This window comes from Falco biarmicus, chromosome 2 (genome assembly GCF_023638135.1).
Source record: "Falco biarmicus isolate bFalBia1 chromosome 2, bFalBia1.pri, whole genome shotgun sequence".
Classification (NCBI taxonomy): Eukaryota; Metazoa; Chordata; class Aves; order Falconiformes; family Falconidae; genus Falco; species Falco biarmicus.
In genome coordinates, this window is record NC_079289.1 from 26,687,091 (window position 1) to 26,705,080 (window position 17,990).

Below are 17,990 nucleotides of genomic sequence, written 5' to 3' on the forward strand. Positions count from 1 at the left end.
GTCATCAAGATCTGGTGTTAACCATCTTATATTTTATCTCCTTATTACACTGAAGTAACTACATAAAAACTACACCTAGTTAAGATTCATGATGAATGCCAAATTGTCAGAAGTTCATATCTTAGAGGTTTATTTGCCTTTTGCTATGTGCTTGGATTTGCTGAACAGAAAAAACCTCATCTCCTTTGCAAGACACAGCACCAGTAATACTCTTGGTCAAGCGATCCATTGCATTTATACCTTACAGATAATCCCCTCTCTCAGTTTACTAATTTCTCTCACCAGTTTTCAAACTCTCACCATATTATGGAACTCAGCTACAGTAGCTGTGGGCATCCTGTTTGAAAAGAAAATAAATTTATAAGTGCTGTCATTAATATAAGACCCTTTGGGTCTTATTAGCAGATGTTGAAGCATTCCAGGCACCTAATGGAGGTGCGTAGGTAAAAAAAGTAATTACCTCTGAACAGCAATGGTGGTAGTAGCAGTAGCAGCAGCAGTATCAGTCATAGTAGTGATATCAGCTCTTCTTGAAAGTAACTCTAGACAAGTAAAACTAGGCTTCTTTTTATTCACTGCTGTCACTTAAAATCAGATGTGTATGAAGAATTCATCATTAGCTTTAAAATCTGTTAAGAACATAGAAATACAAGAGATCTTCTGAGTTTCTGAGTCCAGTGTCTTCCTACAACAGGAAATGCATATGAAGACTTATCAGAAACACCTTAAGAAGAAAGTTCCTCATGAACAGAGCAAGTTCCACCTGAAACTCAATTGGAGCTTCTTGGCTCCAATGGTTCTACTGAAAAAAAAACCCTCTCAAAAACCTGTTTGATCAGCTGGTCAGAAAACATTTTCCAAATGCCAGTCTACAAGTGTCATGGCTAATCTCTGCCTACATGCTTTTTGCTAGTTCTGCTATTTAGCATAAACAGTTATTTTCCTAACCTAACATTTACTCATGCCTTGACAAAATGTGCAACACTGCAAGCGGATGCCAAGAAAATGGCATGGCTTTGTCCAATGTCACCTCCTCACCCAGTCAGGCAGGGTGAACACTTTTGGAAATAAGTAAGCAATGTGGTTCATCATTCAAGTCAATCACTAAGAGGGATGAGGAAGACTTCTCTGTTACAGGTGGGTCATTCCATGAACTCTTTATTTAATGGATGCTTTATTCCTTCCTCTGGCCCCTGCTGCAGAAAATTGCAGGTAATATGGAGCCTCAATATAGCAACTCAATTCTTACTGAAGCTATTTGGCATGGGCTATCCAAGTATATATGCAGACAAGCATAAAATGCATAGACATCAATTTTTGAAAGCTGTCATTTCCCAAAAGGACCCATTAAGGTAGGAGCATGCTGCAGAATTGCTAATAAAAAAAATAAATTAATTTACAGTCATTTTTTAAACACCTAATTTCCCCACTAGCCTGCATGTAACACTACTTCAAACAGCTACACACGGTCTCATTTAGTGACTATAGGAGGAAGAGGTCTGCATTATGTTTGCTAAAAGAACTAGGATTTCAATTCCATCTGCCGCTGGGTGTGTTTGATTTGTATATTAATTATGCCTGTTTGTAGCTGTAAATTTGCTCCAGATTAGTAGCTGATTGGCTCTGCACATGGATTCATTACACTGCGTGGCTTTCTTGCACTTTTATAGTTTTCAAATGATTCCATACTTATGCTTTTTAGACTGCTTCTAATACCCCTCTTATTCATGTGAGCTTTCAGCCTTGTCTTATTCAGACAATTTTTTTTGCCCTTTAAGAGAAAACATGTTCCTTTAATTCTTCTTTGTGGATCCTTTTGGCTGGTGTAACGTCAGCTTTGTCCATGGTGCTACTCTAAAACACAAGATGAAAATGCTTCTTCTCCCAATCTTACAGGGAAATTCAGCATGTCCACATTTAGCATTTGCTACTTGGAGTGACTTAAACTAACGGGTTTAGAAATTACACGAGCACTCAGCATGGTATATACACATACCCACTACTGCACAACCTTTCAATGTTTGTCACACCAAAATAAAATTCTCCCACACGTGGAACATTTTTGCTCTTGATCGCTGAGTTTTCTCCCTGGTTTTAAAAATGCCCCAAAGTTCTGAGCTGTCACCTTTGTAGTTAAGACCTGTGAGATGTGCTTGAAAATGTACCACATCTGAAATGAGCCGCATAAAGACCGTCTTTGTGTCCGTATGTGTGAATGTTTGTGTACACTTAGAAAATAAATGTCAAAGAGGTCAAGCTGATTTCCCTTATATTTTAGGAAAAGAATCAACTGTGAGCTGAAAAATTGTATGCCAAGTTTCTGCCTGAAGCAAATTTTTACAATCAAATTAAAAACCTTTGAGACTAAGAGTTTATAATGGAAATACTAACACAGCCTTAACCATGGCAGCACTAGCAGGCACTGCAATAATATTAGGAAAGCTCTCCCTGCCCACAATCTAAACTAAATAAAAAAGATGCCATTTTCTAACATACACCCCAGGCTAGCAAATAACAATGATTTAATGTACTTGCCCTGTGGTAATATAGTAGCACTGCAAACCTCTGAGCCAATTTTTCTTTTCTTTTCTTTTTTTTTTTTTTTTTTTTCTTTTTAAACATATATGCCCCATAGGGAAAGGATTGCAATTTAGCTCTTATTTGTGGATATATCGCTTTCATTTCAACAATTCTTGAAAGCCTTCCTGCTGTCATATGCTACTGTATGTGAGCACCCAACTGAATAAAGACCCGCCAGGCTTTTTCAGGAGTTTATTCACAGGTTTGCCTTTGCTTATTGTAGTATGCACCACATTTAAATTAGATGAGGGCTACTGTAAAGCAATAACATTGTCAATGACTGGAATCTCACTTTCCCCTCTAACAGTCTGAAGCAAATTAATGTATTGGTTGTTCATTAACAAGTAAACAGTTTCTGCTACAATGTCAAGGAAAAAGAATGTGTTCATTAATATGAACAATCTTCATCTACAAAGATGATTTACACAATGCATGTCATGAGATAGCTTTCCCCTAACTAGTACACTACCAAACTGAAAAGCTGATTCTTAGGACTTTCTTGAAATTACAATATTGTTTGTTTACCAATAAGAAAGACAGTCTCAGTCACCTATGCCACCATTGTAAGCTCTATAGTAAGTACTTAAAAAAAGAGAGATTTCTGGAATCACTTGTGGAATTAATAAAATTGATAACTACAGACTTACACTGCATCAATGATACATATTATTCCTGTGATAAGTTAAGCTAAAAATAAGATTAATTTGGTTATAGAAATTCCTTAAACAACAACACTTAAATTATTTCAAACTTGAAATTTTTCAAGAATTTTCTGAAAAAAATCAGCAAACACTGGCTAAAAAAGCAAAGCAGTTTGGATACACCAATGTAATCAGCATGCCTAGTGCTTTTCTGTTAACCCTCTGAGTAGAACCGTAGTATTCTGGATTTTTTGTACATTAATGCTATGAAAATTGTAACTTACAGAAATATTAATTTATATGTCACGACTTAATAAATCATGTTCTAAATATATTTGGGCTAGGCACCTCATCTAGTGAGCAATTCATCCATCTTAGAATTTTATTATCCATTAGAGAAGCCAGTCTAGCAGCTATAATGGAAGTTTTGATGATTGCCCTAGATTAGATGCGTAACTCCTAGATGGAAACATCTAGATGAGACAACACCCAGCTCAGCAGCGTTTAACTAATCCTGTGCTATCACCTATCAGTACTACATTTTCACATCAAAGTTTGCTTACTGCATGTAAGCTCACTAGAATATTGCACTTAAGTTGGAGTCCACATTATCCCCACTTACACTTAATTTAGAGGAATTAAGCTGGAAGTGACCCTGTTCTACTCTCCTGTTAATGCTAAGATCAGACTGTCAGGCATCTCCAGAGACCAAATATTAGATGACCTGAATCACCCTTCGGAAGTGCTCCTCTCCATCTCCTTGGTGATAAGACAGTGCCTTCCATGGCTGCCATCCGTCTCAGCTTGGTGGAAGGAAGTTGGCTTAAGGAAGTTGTAATAAGCTTAAAAAAAAAATATGTTGTCACATTTAGCACCAATACGATGCAATGATTCAAAAGGGAAATGAAGAAAGAAGTCAGGAAGACTGGTGTGTATTACAGTAAAATGCCCAGAGTGTGCTATGTGCTCTCCCAGATCATCACATTAAAAAAAGTCTGTTACCTTTAATTTCTTTTTTTCACTGGTGTTTCAAGTATTTTTAGGGGCACATATCCTGTCTTCGCTTACCCCCAGGAATTCAGAAGTTAGGCAAGAAAAAGGGATCTCACTGCCAAACAAGCCTGAACCATTATTATTTCCATGAAATTATACATACATATATATATGGTTATATTTAAAAAAATATATGGATAAATGGATACATTTCAAACCATTATTGCCAACTCTTTCAAAACAGTTTAAATATTCAGACACCTTTCCTTGAAGCCTAAAAAGAGGCTATCAGCAATTTGAAACCCGATCTCTCATAGACCTAAAAATAACTTAAAATATATTTTTATAATTATGTTCATAAAACATGAACAAAAGATTGAAAACATATCAGACGTTGGGGATGAGTAGGGTTTTCATGATCTAGGATTATTTTTACATACATTTTAAGCAGTACAAGATGGTGGAAGATGAAGGAGCCAAACATCTTACTTTAATGATAACCCTCTATTCCAAAACAAAGCAAAGCAAAGGTGATAGGAAAATCCCAGATGGATTTTTGAATAATATTTCTCATGCATAAGGTGAAGCATATTTTTTTATTTATTTTTTTTCTCCTGACTTCCCTCTCTCATTAAGAAGAACGAACATCAGCTTTTGCTTTAAGACTGCCAAATTTTCCCAATAGTGAAGGAGCATATGGTATCAATGGACATTTATTACCAAATGTATGTCTTGCATTTACATGGCTGAGTTGCATTTCTTCTAAAGGAAAGGCTGTGATATAAAGTGGGAAGGGCAATGCTGGAAAAACATATGCCAGTTCCTGACCTACTGTAAATTGATGTAGGTAAGTGGCAAGGGAGGCTTTACCTTAGCTGAAGGTTTAATCTTACTGAAAAATAATTTCTGTCCTTATCCAAATGTTATCAAACTACCATTAACTTCACAACAGCAGTGGCTGTGCCCTATCTACTAAGGATCTTTCTCTCCACAAAGAATCTAAGGTGGGATGGGCATGGTCAAAGATCTGCCACAGACACAGTCCTTCCCCAAAACCTAAAATCTGACAAGTTTTGTATGGTAGTTCTTTTGTCCTTTCACCTCTTGCCCCTGTGGAGTTCTCCAAGACACCTACTTGCTTCACTTGGGTTAAGATGTTGCTACTCAGGTTCCAGACAGAGTAACTGAGGCCAAGCACAGGCCATCTGCCCATGGGTGTACGTTCAGAGATCAGAGCTCCTGAATTAGGGTGAGATTCATTCTAATAAACTCATAACCTGAAGTTTGGTGTCTGGTGTAAGCTTCCACCAGGAGTTCCTTCTACAGTCAATGCAGTGAATCAAACCATGAGTCCTACCTGAAATGCATGCCCATGATAGGTGAGATGAATCAAACTTGGAAATGCTTATCTCTCTACATTATGCAGGATGTCTGCAGATCTAGTTTTGACTAAATATCTCACTTCTAGATCATTAACACTGGGTGGATTTAAAAACTTGCTGTATGAAGTACCTGTACCACTTCTGTGACGATTCACAAGTTGAAATTCCTGTATTTAAAGTCTTCATAGCTTTTAATATACAAATTTTTGTGACAGAGGCAATGAAAGATGCACTTTAAAGGATGGAGAAACAGAAGAATTTCAATGTTTCTTGAAATACAGTTCAAGTGATACTTCCAACTAGAAATCCAAAAGAGCATTACACCAGCTGCAACAAGCTACAGGTACACATCAGCTGTCACAGCTGTTTGTCAGGATATGCAAACAGAACTGAGAGTAGAAATGGCACCATGGGCAACTTGGTCTGCTCCTCCAAAATCTATTTGTACTTCCCAGCAAGAGCAGAAAAGTCTGCATATCTTTTTGGGCAGCATATTGATATTTCTAGCTATATGATACGAGAGAAGAAGGGCGAAAGAGAGAAAAAGGGTAGGGAGGGAGGAGGGGGGGAAAACACATTTATGTGACTTTATAATCATTGTGAGAAAATTTTAACTTTAGAGGAGAAAAATTCCATTTTATATGAATAATAAGAGAAAGTAAAAATTTCATATTTTTTATTTTAGAATAGGATTTTTGAAGTTGCTTTTTTCATTGAAGTGAAATTCTGAGGGATTTTATAATAATTTTTCTTTCAATTTATCACATCTGAAGCAAAAGTCTACAAAGTGTAATATTTCTGTGGAAGCCAACTTAAGGATAACGGTTAAATATAATGCTATAATGTTGCATTGAGGTTTCAACAAACCAGAAATATGTATACTCTGTGTAAATGCCCATTTTATTAAGTATTACAGATAGAAATAGTAAATAATTTTTAATTTCTCCATTCTAAGACAAAACTTCCACTAATTCAGTGTAGGCTTTACATATATATTAAATGACTTGTACTTTCGCTGGCTTAGAATAGTCTAGCTATTTTAAGGGTAATTCTCATCAATGTTAATCTTTAAGTGACTCCTGGAATACCCAGGTCATGCTGAGAGGATGTCTGCACATTTCTGACTGTGAGGCAAAGGAACCAGGAACTTCTCAACTACATCATTACATACCATTACATGACAAAATGCGTCCACAAGCCGTTTCCCAAGACTCTGCATTGTCATTAGCAGCAAACAATATGGAAGCAACCTTTTGTGGCCATCACCACGTCATCTTCTGGAAACTACAAGGCTGCCCTAAACGGAATTCCCCGTTTAGCCTGCATTATATCCTCCAACAACAATCACTCCCTGTGGAAGATTGATGCAGGTTTAGAACGAGCTGCTATAGAAGATACTGTTTAATTTTATTTTCATTTTTTAAAGCCTAGATTTGTAACCCCTAAGCATTAGCGCGTTTGATATTGTTTTGGCCAGAAACAGGCAAGGAGCTTTAGGGTACTATAAAAGATATGTGCGTATAAAAGCAAAAAAGCCAGAATAAAGCCCTAATGTGGGTTGTCAAGGTTTAAATTGATTGTTTACTCAGAGGGTTAACATGTGCTAAAGTTACATACTGCAGTTCCTAGCTTCACTGATGAAAACATTCACTGCTTCTATCTTTAAATAAAAAAGCAAAATAGCCTTAACCCTTTGAGGATCATATTAGCAGCAAGTTGCAATCTAAACAGAGAACAAGTATTTCAATCAATTAGGAAATTATTCTTACAAAGATTCTGTGAGCACCCTTTAGTGTTCCACCATCCCAGCATTTACTGCTGGATAGATCAGCTGTAATCACTTCACACAGGTCTGAAGGATTTTCAGGGTCTCAAAGGGTTAAAGCCAAGACTTTCGAGTAAAAGTGTTTTATTAAAAGGGTGAGTTAGGTGAGCGAACAGTCTCGGATGAACTTGGTGAATAGTCTTCCGATTCGGAGTTGAGTTCAGGTGGAGCTTGCTGTGCCTTATAACGTCCCCTCACATCCTGGTTGCGTCTTCGTCGGAAAACCTGCCTCTCCTTATCAAGAGCGGTGGTCTGGCAGGGGCATAAAATAAGAATAAATGAAATTAGGCTATGTGTGAAATGCAAAACTAATGAAAACCATGAGTTTTTATGTGGCCTGCAATACCAGGGATAATAAATGTTCAGACCAAATTAAACCTGTTCTGTCTCAGTCAGGTCTGAAAGGTTGAGCCCACAACATAGCTAAATGCTTTAAAAAGTGCATTTCCCAAACATTAAGAGGTAGCGTGACATCATCGAGCAGATACAGTACCATATATATGGATGCCATATGTTCTACTTCTGGATGCTATTAATTTCATCCTTTAATAGATTCAAATTTCAAGCCAAATACCAAATGACCTTCCCCCCACCCTTCTCCAAGTATAAATCTGTTTCTACAGGCAAGGCAGAGATGTACGCTTGTCTTTGATTTGACCTAATGAAGGCTGATACACACTCACGCAAGTTCAAGTCAGTGCAATCAGCTAACAAAGATGGACTGTGATGAAGTTGTCAGACAAGAGAGAGAAACAAACACTGAAGGAAGCTAGCCCAGCTCTTTGACACTTCCTCACGCTGCTCGATGGATGTTCTTAGGGAGAATGCTGAAGAGCTCTGACAGAAAGACCTGTTTAGCCTGACCACCCTGTCTCCACCTGCTAACCAAGGTCTATTGAATTAAATACTCCACTAATTATATCTAGGTCTATCCAGAGTATCTAGGAATGGGAAAGAAGAACATTTACTTGATGGGCTTCATTTTTTGATCAGTTTCTGCCAGTATTGGGAATGCAAGTCTTAATAAGATGGCTGTTGACTTCTAGCCATATCCTTTCTTCTGCTTTTATGGCACATTTACAAGGTGAAACTGCGACCCAGATAAGGGCAGCCTAAGTCTGACTAACAATTTCAAGCATGGGACTGGGTTTTGCTGTTGTCTTGGTTATGGAGTATTAGACTGCAGTCCCTGAAATTGCTGTAAAATTACAAGTTCAACAGGATGGCCTTGATTCAGCAAGAGCACTTCAACACAGTTAACTGTCTTCTGCAGCAAGGCTGCCTTCATGAATTTTTTTGAAAAAGCAAAATGGGAAAAGGCAGGTAGCTAGTAAGACGACATAAAAAATGCAAACAAATATCCGATTACGGCACTGGAGGCAAAGGTAACTTTGAGAAGCCAGTAGGTTTGACTTCTAAGACTTGTAAAATTTGTCCCTACTATGAAAATCTCCATTTAAAACAATGCAGCCAAAAGGTTATTCTGCTTCAAAGGATTTATTGTTTTTTCTTCAGAGATACATGACTGATTTCTCTAGCAAATTTACCAGTTATAGCATGAGCCTCATAGGAGAGCAGAGATGTATTTTTATAGCCAACATATTTTTGAGAACAAAATGAAAACTAAATCCATCATACCGGTGCAGAATAGCATTATAGCAACCCATGCTCTAAAAGAATGCAATCAGCATTCAATAATGATCTAACAGAGACAGAAAGATGGACAAGAGTACAGAGCTACTATAGCCAATGGATTTAGTTAGGCTAAATTGCTGAACTAATATTTTTGTGTCTGGAACCTACATGGCATTACTTTAAAGGGGCAAAACATTACCTTTGATAAGTTCATCCCCATATTTTAAATAACTCCTACAAAATCCAACACTTCTCATCTCCTGAGAACTTCTCTGTTCACTGCTAATCTTTCAGTAAAGAATATATATACTCTAATTAGTATTTTCAATGCCTTCTATGTTTCTTAGCCTTGGACCGATTCAGTTTTTGATTATTTTTTAATGTGAAACAGAAGATTACCTAGACCTTTTACACACAGTGAATATACTGCATACAGTATGTAATTCTGTGTGAAAATTGAAAAGAATGGCATATATTACCATTCTATAAAATACAGATTTCCATTTAAAAAGATTTTTTATGCTTACAGGAAATAAGCATTTATTTCAAGTTTAGACCACATCACATCATCCTCTGGTAATAGATACTCTCTTGTGAAAAATTTGAACATTTCTGGTCAAATAAATAAAAATATTTGTATTGAATTCAAAATGTATTTTTAAAACCTGCTCCATGAGAATGGTAAATGTATATGTAAAAACTGAAGATATTTAAAACAGAGTAAATTACACAGAAAGAAATACACTTGAATAAAAGATCTGTTTTGAAATTTAGCCTAGGATATTGCTATTTTTAAAGGAAAAAAATCCAAAATAAATAAGCCAGGTAAATAATTAAATATCAGGACATATTTTTTAAGATGTTAAAAAATAAATCCCAAGGTACTGGTTTTCTACTATTGTTGGGAAAGCTTTTGGGGGCTTTTGTTTAAACACATTTTTAAAAATATACATAAAGGCACTTGCCTCAACAATAAAAAAAATTAAGCAGAAATACCCCTGATGATCTCACTTAATCCAGCATGCTATGCTGTAACTTGTAGGACCAAATATTTCTGGCTTCCTAACCCTTCAGAAACTTCCTGAGATATTTTGAGACAATATTTTTCTTTATATTTTTATCCAAAGTCTCCCTTGAATATTGTCTAATCAGTCTTTGTAAAGACACTCTTGTAGACTCAAGGGTATTATTGTGGTAACTCTCCTGGGCTGAGACATTCAGAGCCTTTCTCACCCAAAGAGATTATCAAATAAAAATATATAAAGTCACAAAGAGCTAAAAATACACAGGTCATATTCTAACATTTAACGTTTAACATATCAGACCCACAAAATGGGTCACTTCTGGCCACAGACAGAGCACCCACAAGCCCTACAGACCTTGCAAGACCGGGCTTCTTCTGCGCAATGTTTTGATGATGTTTTGTACTTCCAGCATCTAGTACGCTGCCAGACGGTATTGCCACTCTGCATTCTGCACAAATGCTATTTTTCATGTAATGAGGTCACGGTTATTTTTTACCTCTGAAGAATTTCAAAATATGATAGATTAATGCTGTGGAATGCAGGGGAGATGGTAAGAATCATTTGAGTATTGAACTGTGTGTGTAAAGGCAGTTTTCACCTACTGTACCTTCTTGTGCACGTGGGCATATTAAAAAAATCACCTTTTTTGTTATTATTACTGGTTTTTGTAACAAAGGCCTCTTATACACATTGTCTTGGTTTAATAGATGTATTATTTCATCTACTGTTCAGCTGAGTGGTTCACCGGTGCATGAACCAGTCCATTATGGATTTCCAGGGCATTTCTACTTTAAGCTACTCTTTCAATAAATAATAAGAGGATCTGAAGTGCACTTATGCTTCAGAGGGCTGCAAATCCCAGATTTTCATTATCACATTTTGACATTTTTTTCCCTGGCTCGAGGTGAGAGAGTGAGAACTTTGAGCACTATACGATAGTAATGGCAACTCAAATGTAAGGATAGCATTCTTATTTAAGATATGCGGCTGTCCTCCTGCAATCCATGAGGAAATGTAGAGCTTCTTATCCAGCAGCAGATAAGTGGATTGCCTCTAATAGTTTGGTGCTGATGGGTCTGAAGCACTTCATTAAGCACTAATGTATTTTGCATCAACATTTAGTAATCCTGACACCCAATACCAAATGGTTAACAAGCCATTTTTGGAAATGCATTTAATTTCAAGTAAAGAAGCATTATTTTAAAATCATTCTTTCTGTCACCTGTATACCGAGGTGCAGTTAGCATTTTCCCAGGATTTTGCCATAGGGAGTGTCTTCATTTTGATTTCTACATCTTGATGTTGCAGGCCTCCTGAGCCATGCAAATTCATTTTTTATCTTGGAAAATGTTGAACTGTGTGTTTATGAACAGACATTCAAAAACTATAACAGCTTTGATATATATGTTGGATTTGCAGTGGGAAGCGCCTTATTTTAGCTGTGGGGTGATATTTTCTGTCAGGTCAGTAATTATTGGATTGAAGTAACTGCATTTTATGAATGTGAGCAGTGACTGTTTTTCTTTTCACTTGTCTTAATTTACTGCTGGACACCAAATATAGATATATATGCATTTCATTAATAAAAGAACATTATTGTGCATTTTGCCTCTTAGTCCATCCATTATTCATACCAGCCAGGAGACTGAACTGGGGATGCAGCTGTTCATGCATTAATCTAAAAAACCCTTCCCTTCACTTGCTTTCATTCTGCAGGAGCATATTTGTTATTTGCTTGTAATTTCTGTGATGCTTTGTTTAGTGTGTGGAATTACATGAACATATTGCAACACTGGTATTTTTCTTCCAGTGCATTCTTTTATATACATATATGTGTATGCACATATTGAAATGTTCACACCTAGATAATTTTATCTTACTTCCTTAAGCTTCTGGCTAGTGACCTTGATACGCTGAGATATGTAATGATAGGTTTCCTTACTGTAAAAATTACCATTAAACAACGCTCATGGCACGAGCCAGGCAGCCCTTCAGTCTGATCTTTTTTTTCTTATTTTTTCCATGGGTTTCTCAGGTTACACACACACACATATGTATAATTTTATATAGATATATAAAATATATATATGTGTGTGATTGATTTATGTTTCAAGACACTTTTTGGAGAGTACTTCAAAATTAGCAATGCACCTCAGTCCAGGAGTAAAAGACACGTGTTATTTTTAGCCCCTCAGGCACAAGCTGTAAGTTAAGTCAAGTTACACGGTGATTTGGAGATGTGCAAATGACCACATCGAGGGGACAAATTAATCGAGTGGATTTGAACCTAGACCTCCAAATGCAAAAGGCCAGTGCTTTAGCGCACCATGTAACTTCTGGCATGAAATTTAGCTAAAATGAAAGTAAAAAAGAAAGAAAACCAAATCAATTTGATGTATGCTTTGTACTGCATTGGTGAGGGAATACAAAGTAGTATTCTACACATACAACTGCTGAATTAGTATTGCTATATTTAAGTTTGTGTTTATTTTTTGACATCCCCCCTTTTTAGAGACGTGATTCCTCAGCTGGTTTGAATTACATGTGGAAGAGAGTTAGTGCCAAGTTGTTTGCAAGGGTGAATTTTATTTATAGTTTGAAAATCAGTTGTGGTTTTCTTAGTCAAAGAGCAGAAGAGATTTAAAATGAGTTTAGATGCTTGCCTGTTTCTACCAGCATTCAGCTTACGGAGGGTTTTATGGTATTAAGCATGGCACTCTACAGATAGTAAGCCCGATTCCCAACTTCCTTGTCCCATTGTCAAGACGTCTGGTTGTAAGTATTGACTTGAAAGTGTCCTGTATTTACTTGGGACAGGTGTAAGTAACTTGACAGATGCAAAGTAATGGAAGTTAAGAACCAAACATAGAGGATGGAACTATGGGTTTTCAAATGAGCTATTCAGATACTTTTTTAACTGTGACGATGAGAACTGTATTTTAAAAATCAAGTATTTTATGAATTTAGTATGGACTGGAATGTTAAGCATCCAATGTACCTCATCTCCTTGCTATTGTCATTACACAGATAAAATCATTAATGACTTTCCTATACATTTCCTGGGTTTTATTTTGCTCCTTTAGCTTTTATATAGTGTCTGTGGATATATAGAAAATAACATATGCTAACATTTTATATTAATTTTATACATAATACTACATATACGAACATTGCCTACTAAAGTTTTACATTAGATACAACCATTCTGATGCTCCCCTGATATTCTGAATCAGCCCAGAAATGGCAGAAAATTTAAGCCATTCTGTCAGCAGCAGATTAAAATAATGTTAAGATTCAGACATAAACCAGAACCAGTTTGGAAATTCAGGGTCAAAGAAAATATTGGTAAACTATGGAAAGCACTGCCTTCAAAGCATGCTGCCACTAGGAGGAACAGGTAAAGCAGCTGAAGAAGGCTATGGACTGGACACTGCAACACTTGGGGCTAAAGAAAAGGCTTGGAATGCTTCCACTATATTCTGGCTTAGTTACAAGAAAGCCAAAAAATCTGGATTCACACAAACTGTTAAAAGCCTCAGTTAATGACATCTTAAAGAAAAGTTCCTCATAAGAAAGTAAATCCATCAGTTATGATATTTCTGAAGGATAATGCAAGTGCCATTTGGATTTTTTGTGGTCACTGCTGATAAGTTCCCATATAAAATATGAATGAATTGGCTTTAAGCCTTTTACAAAGAGAACTACCAGAGAATGGGCTGACTTTGGAGAAAAAAAAAGAAATCCTGAACATAGTACCTCTGCTCAGAGATGGGTGATATCTTCTGTCTTCGGCTTGAGTTGGCATTAGCAATTTGGGAGAATGGAGATGTGACTGCACCATGGGCATTACCCTCCTGCACCAAGGCTGGCTTTCCTGGCTATCAGGAACAACAAAGTTTCACCAGCCTTGGCACAGTGCAGACTGGGGGGGGGGGGGGGCGGGCGGGGGGCGCTGTAACTGGGACCCCCAGGTCTCATTCCCTCCTGCTGCTGCTTTGGCCTTTTCTGCACTTGTGTTTGCGGGGCTGGTGTCCCAACAGCATTAGGTGGGCTGCTTTAAAACATGTATCACTGTGGGGTCCAAATGATTTTACTGATTTAGCCCCTCTGATTTTTCTGTTCCTTCTGTTCAAGGAACAGTACAAGATTTCCTAGGCATTATATCTTATATCTGATATAACAAACATTATTGTACATAAGGTTTGTTGTATTTTAGTATCTAAAAAAAGTTGTGTCACTTTTGCACATCTTATTCTACTGAAAGGGAATATAACAGGGTCACAAAATTGGGACTTTGAGGCACTTTGGATAGGAATGCCTTTTAGGCCGAGAAAGGAAAAGGTTTTCTGGTTGATTGAAGTAGGAAATAGTGCCATTTAAAAAGATATTTTAGAAGATTACTAGAAACTAGGGATGAAAACAATCAAAGGACTGGAGAAGAAATGAGTAGTTCAACACTGACAAAGGGAGCATTACATTTTCCTTGGGATCTGCTTTCATTTTTCGCTGTACTTGTGAATTCAGGTTAATTTTCATGGGCCTGTGATAAATTAACTGTTTTATAGATGGGAACTGATGAACCTTTTCATATGCTTTGCATTTGCGTTACTAAAAAGTAAACACTTGCTACATCGAAATGGTTTTATTTAGCCTAAAAAGTTGGTCACTACAGCAGTTGCTTGTTCTCGTAGATGAAAGAGGACCAAGCACAGGGCAGTGCTTGTTTGGAGGTACCCCCTGTTATAGTATTTCCTAATTAAGCATCTACGCCTAGGAGCCCTGCTCTCCCAATTGGCCTTTCCACACTAGGTGCCCTGTTTAGAAAGCGCTAATTATAAACATTGTTGTTACTGCCCCCAGCTGGAAAACAGAGCAGTTTATGTATGAATAAGAGAGATTATCGCCCATCTGCTCCAGCCCATTATTCAGGGATGTGTCATTTTGTATGCTGATGACAGCCATTACTAGTGCTTTAGTAAAATGGCTTTTTTTTTTTTTTAATAGCGTTTATTTATTTACCAAGTTGCAGAATTAGTCTTCCCCCCCTACCTCCTCAAAATGCATATGGTTTGTTTCAAAATCTGGGCTATGCAGTCAAACTGAGTCAAGGCCAGTCTGAGAGGAGATGCTCCATTTTATCACAGTTTCTGGTGGTCTGCTCCCCCTGAAGCTGGGGTTTTAAAAGATCCAAACATTGTGTATAGAAAGACAGGAGTTTTTTTGGGGAGTTATTTTTCTTTTGGTGTAAAATACAGTAAAGCCGAGAAGGACTGTGAGCTGATCATGGATAGCAACTAAACTCCAGGAAGAGAAATAAAGCTCATTTGAGCTTTCCTCTGGTTTACAGAGGAGGCATTACATTTGCAACTATTTGACAAAGTCCTGCTTGACACAAAGTGCCATCTTTTCCTTCATAACCAGGAAAGAAGAATTCCTCTAATACTATCAAACCCACAGTCAGCTAAAGCTGGGCACTCAGGTCCCATTCACCCTGTCTTCAAAACCAAAAAGCACAGATGCTGTGCTGCCGTCTCTTGGCTGTGTTGAAAGGTTGGAACCTGCGAAGGATGATGCCAAGTGACGGGACAGACCAAGCAGGTTTTGCTGTGCCCTTGCAGGTCATGGTAGGTTTGTAGCCACCAACGCAAGCGCAATAAGCTGGAATTACAGGTACTGCTGCACACTTGAGCAGTTGGAGTGAAAGTGATTCTCAATTTTTCTACTTTTTTTGGTCTGAAAAAAAGGATTATTTTTGGTTTTTCTTTCCCCAGAACATCCATATCAGTATCTACTTAACCCTCAGTGTGCGCTCGGTGAACTGCTAGGGTTTATGGAATCCGTGCTGTAGCCCGATCCATGCACTCAGTGAAATGATCCAGGGTGGGAGTTTTACTTTACTGGAAACACTTGCAGTGACCATCTCTGCTGTTTCACTAATGTGGTTAATTTGCTGTTTTCCCAAATAGCTCACAGATGAGTTTTTAAAGTCTTCAAACATTGCATTGTTAGAAAATGCAGGTTTTGCAAGAAACGTAAAAATTTCTCCAGCTATCAATATGCGGGTCTTGTGAGTAATAAGAAGGAAAAAAGCCAGCAAATAACCACTTGATGGAAATTCCAGGGCTCTGGATTGATTGAGGAGGTGTGTGGACCTAGTGCCTCGTGTGGGCTATCAGACCTGGACCCCTCCTTGCCCCCGCTCCAGAATAACCCCTTCCCCCCCAGATCCCCATTTTATCATACAGGTTAAGCCAGCTAACAACAACCCTGGCACAGTTACACAATGAAGAAAAATATATTCAAAAGACTCATGCAATATTTAAAAAAAATCAAATAAAAATAAATAGGTATCAGAAGGGTTTTAAAAAGGAAAGAGAAGGAATGCATTGTTAGAAACACAAGCTTACCAGCACATACAATGCATTGTATTTCATTGAACTTGGGAGAGTTTCTGCAGACCACGTTATGTAAATGCATTGTTCAATCTAAGGTAAGGATTGTGTTTAGTGGGTTTAAAATGACAGTATATAGCTCCACATCTCGCATGGAAAAAGAGGAAAATATATGCTGAGAGCCTGTTGCTGCTCCGTGTGTTTCAAAACAGGAGCGCAGGGGAAGCAGATGCCTTAACAAGCAATAGAGGAGGGGGAGGGTGCATACTTCAGCATATCTAGTAGATTTTCTATATACACTGTCCTTTTAACTATAGGAGAAATTGATACTGAGCATGTGCGATGAAGAGAAAGCTGGCAATGTGGGTGTGAGGGATGGGTGAAGAAAGGGAATGAGGGGGTGTGGCATCTCAATCAAGATTAAAACGAAACTGATAAAGCAGCATATGGACCGGATAACAAATCAAAAAGCATGTTTATCCACTGAAGGAACTGGTTAATGGAGACTGCCAGCACGTTGCCATGGAAACACTGACTGTTGGCGCTGCACCATCTCATACCTTATCCAATACATTCCTGGTTGTTGGTAGTAGTCCAAAGACCCTGATCTCTTGATGGTAAACCCGTGGTCCAGCTGAGCAGAGAGAAACGGGGCAACTCAGTGGATCGACATTAGGCTAAAGAATTCAGACTCCAGAGCAAGCTGTTCCTTATTTAGTGCATATTTACTGTTTTCACTTTCAGAAGGCACTTCTCTAACATCCTAAAGCTATGTACCAGAGACGAAAAGCAAAAAAAAAGTAAAGAAATAAAAGAAAAAGATACTAACTCTAGATTCAGTCTTGCTAAATTAGAAGCCGATTTATTCAAACTAAAATGGAGTTTGTGAAATAGGTTACTTAATGCATAATGCATTCATTTAAAAGTCTGACAAATATCTTGTTACCTCCAAAGACAGAAGTGCCCTTTTAAGTTGCACATACCAGTAATGGAAAATTATCTTTTGCAATTAAACTGTGAGGTTTAATAATTTTAAAAAAAATGCAGTGCAACCATCCCAAGGAACAGGCTAGACAGACTACACAAGGCTTAAATTAGACTGCTTCATAATCATGGAATGTGTAAAGATGAAAAGAATCAGGTTTTGATACCCCATCAATCATGGTAATTCATTTCTAAAAATGCGTTAACCTTGGAGAGGAGGACTACTCAGAGCCATGAATAACATTGTTTATCATTTCAGCTTACACCTCATGCTCAAAAAGATAACAGTACAAAACTATTCGGTTTAAAATTGCACCAATTAAAGTCAAAATAGAAATTAACTTAACATCGTGTCCAGGAAAGTGTGCTCATGATATTACTTAAGGAATACAGATCTTTTAGGTTTAATTTATCATTATCAGAATCGTGTGCATAGGAACAAAGAAAATGTGTTGTTTTCTCTAACCCTTCTGTGCTGCACTAACAGACGGTGGAGACATCATTTAGCTGAGTTAAATAAAAATTTAGGGGAA

The 17,990-nt window shown here is 37.5% G+C and overlaps 1 protein-coding gene across 3 annotated transcripts in view; it reads right to left on the bottom strand.

Moving 5' to 3' along the window:
* Positions 1 to 2,758: 2,758 nt before the first annotated feature.
* The window catches only part of DCLK1 (doublecortin like kinase 1), a 251,592-nt gene continuing 236,360 nt past the window's right edge, over positions 2,759 to 17,990 (bottom strand). For 2 of the 3 annotated variants that reach the window (XM_056328739.1, XM_056328741.1), the window contains one exon: positions 2,759 to 7,673. In XM_056328739.1, coding sequence (XP_056184714.1) covers positions 7,509 to 7,673 — 165 coding nt within the window. In that variant the 3' untranslated portion in view covers positions 2,759 to 7,508. Of the gene's footprint in view, positions 7,674 to 17,033; positions 17,108 to 17,990 lie in introns of all 3 variants that reach the window. The other variant, XM_056328740.1, reaches the window with a different exon arrangement.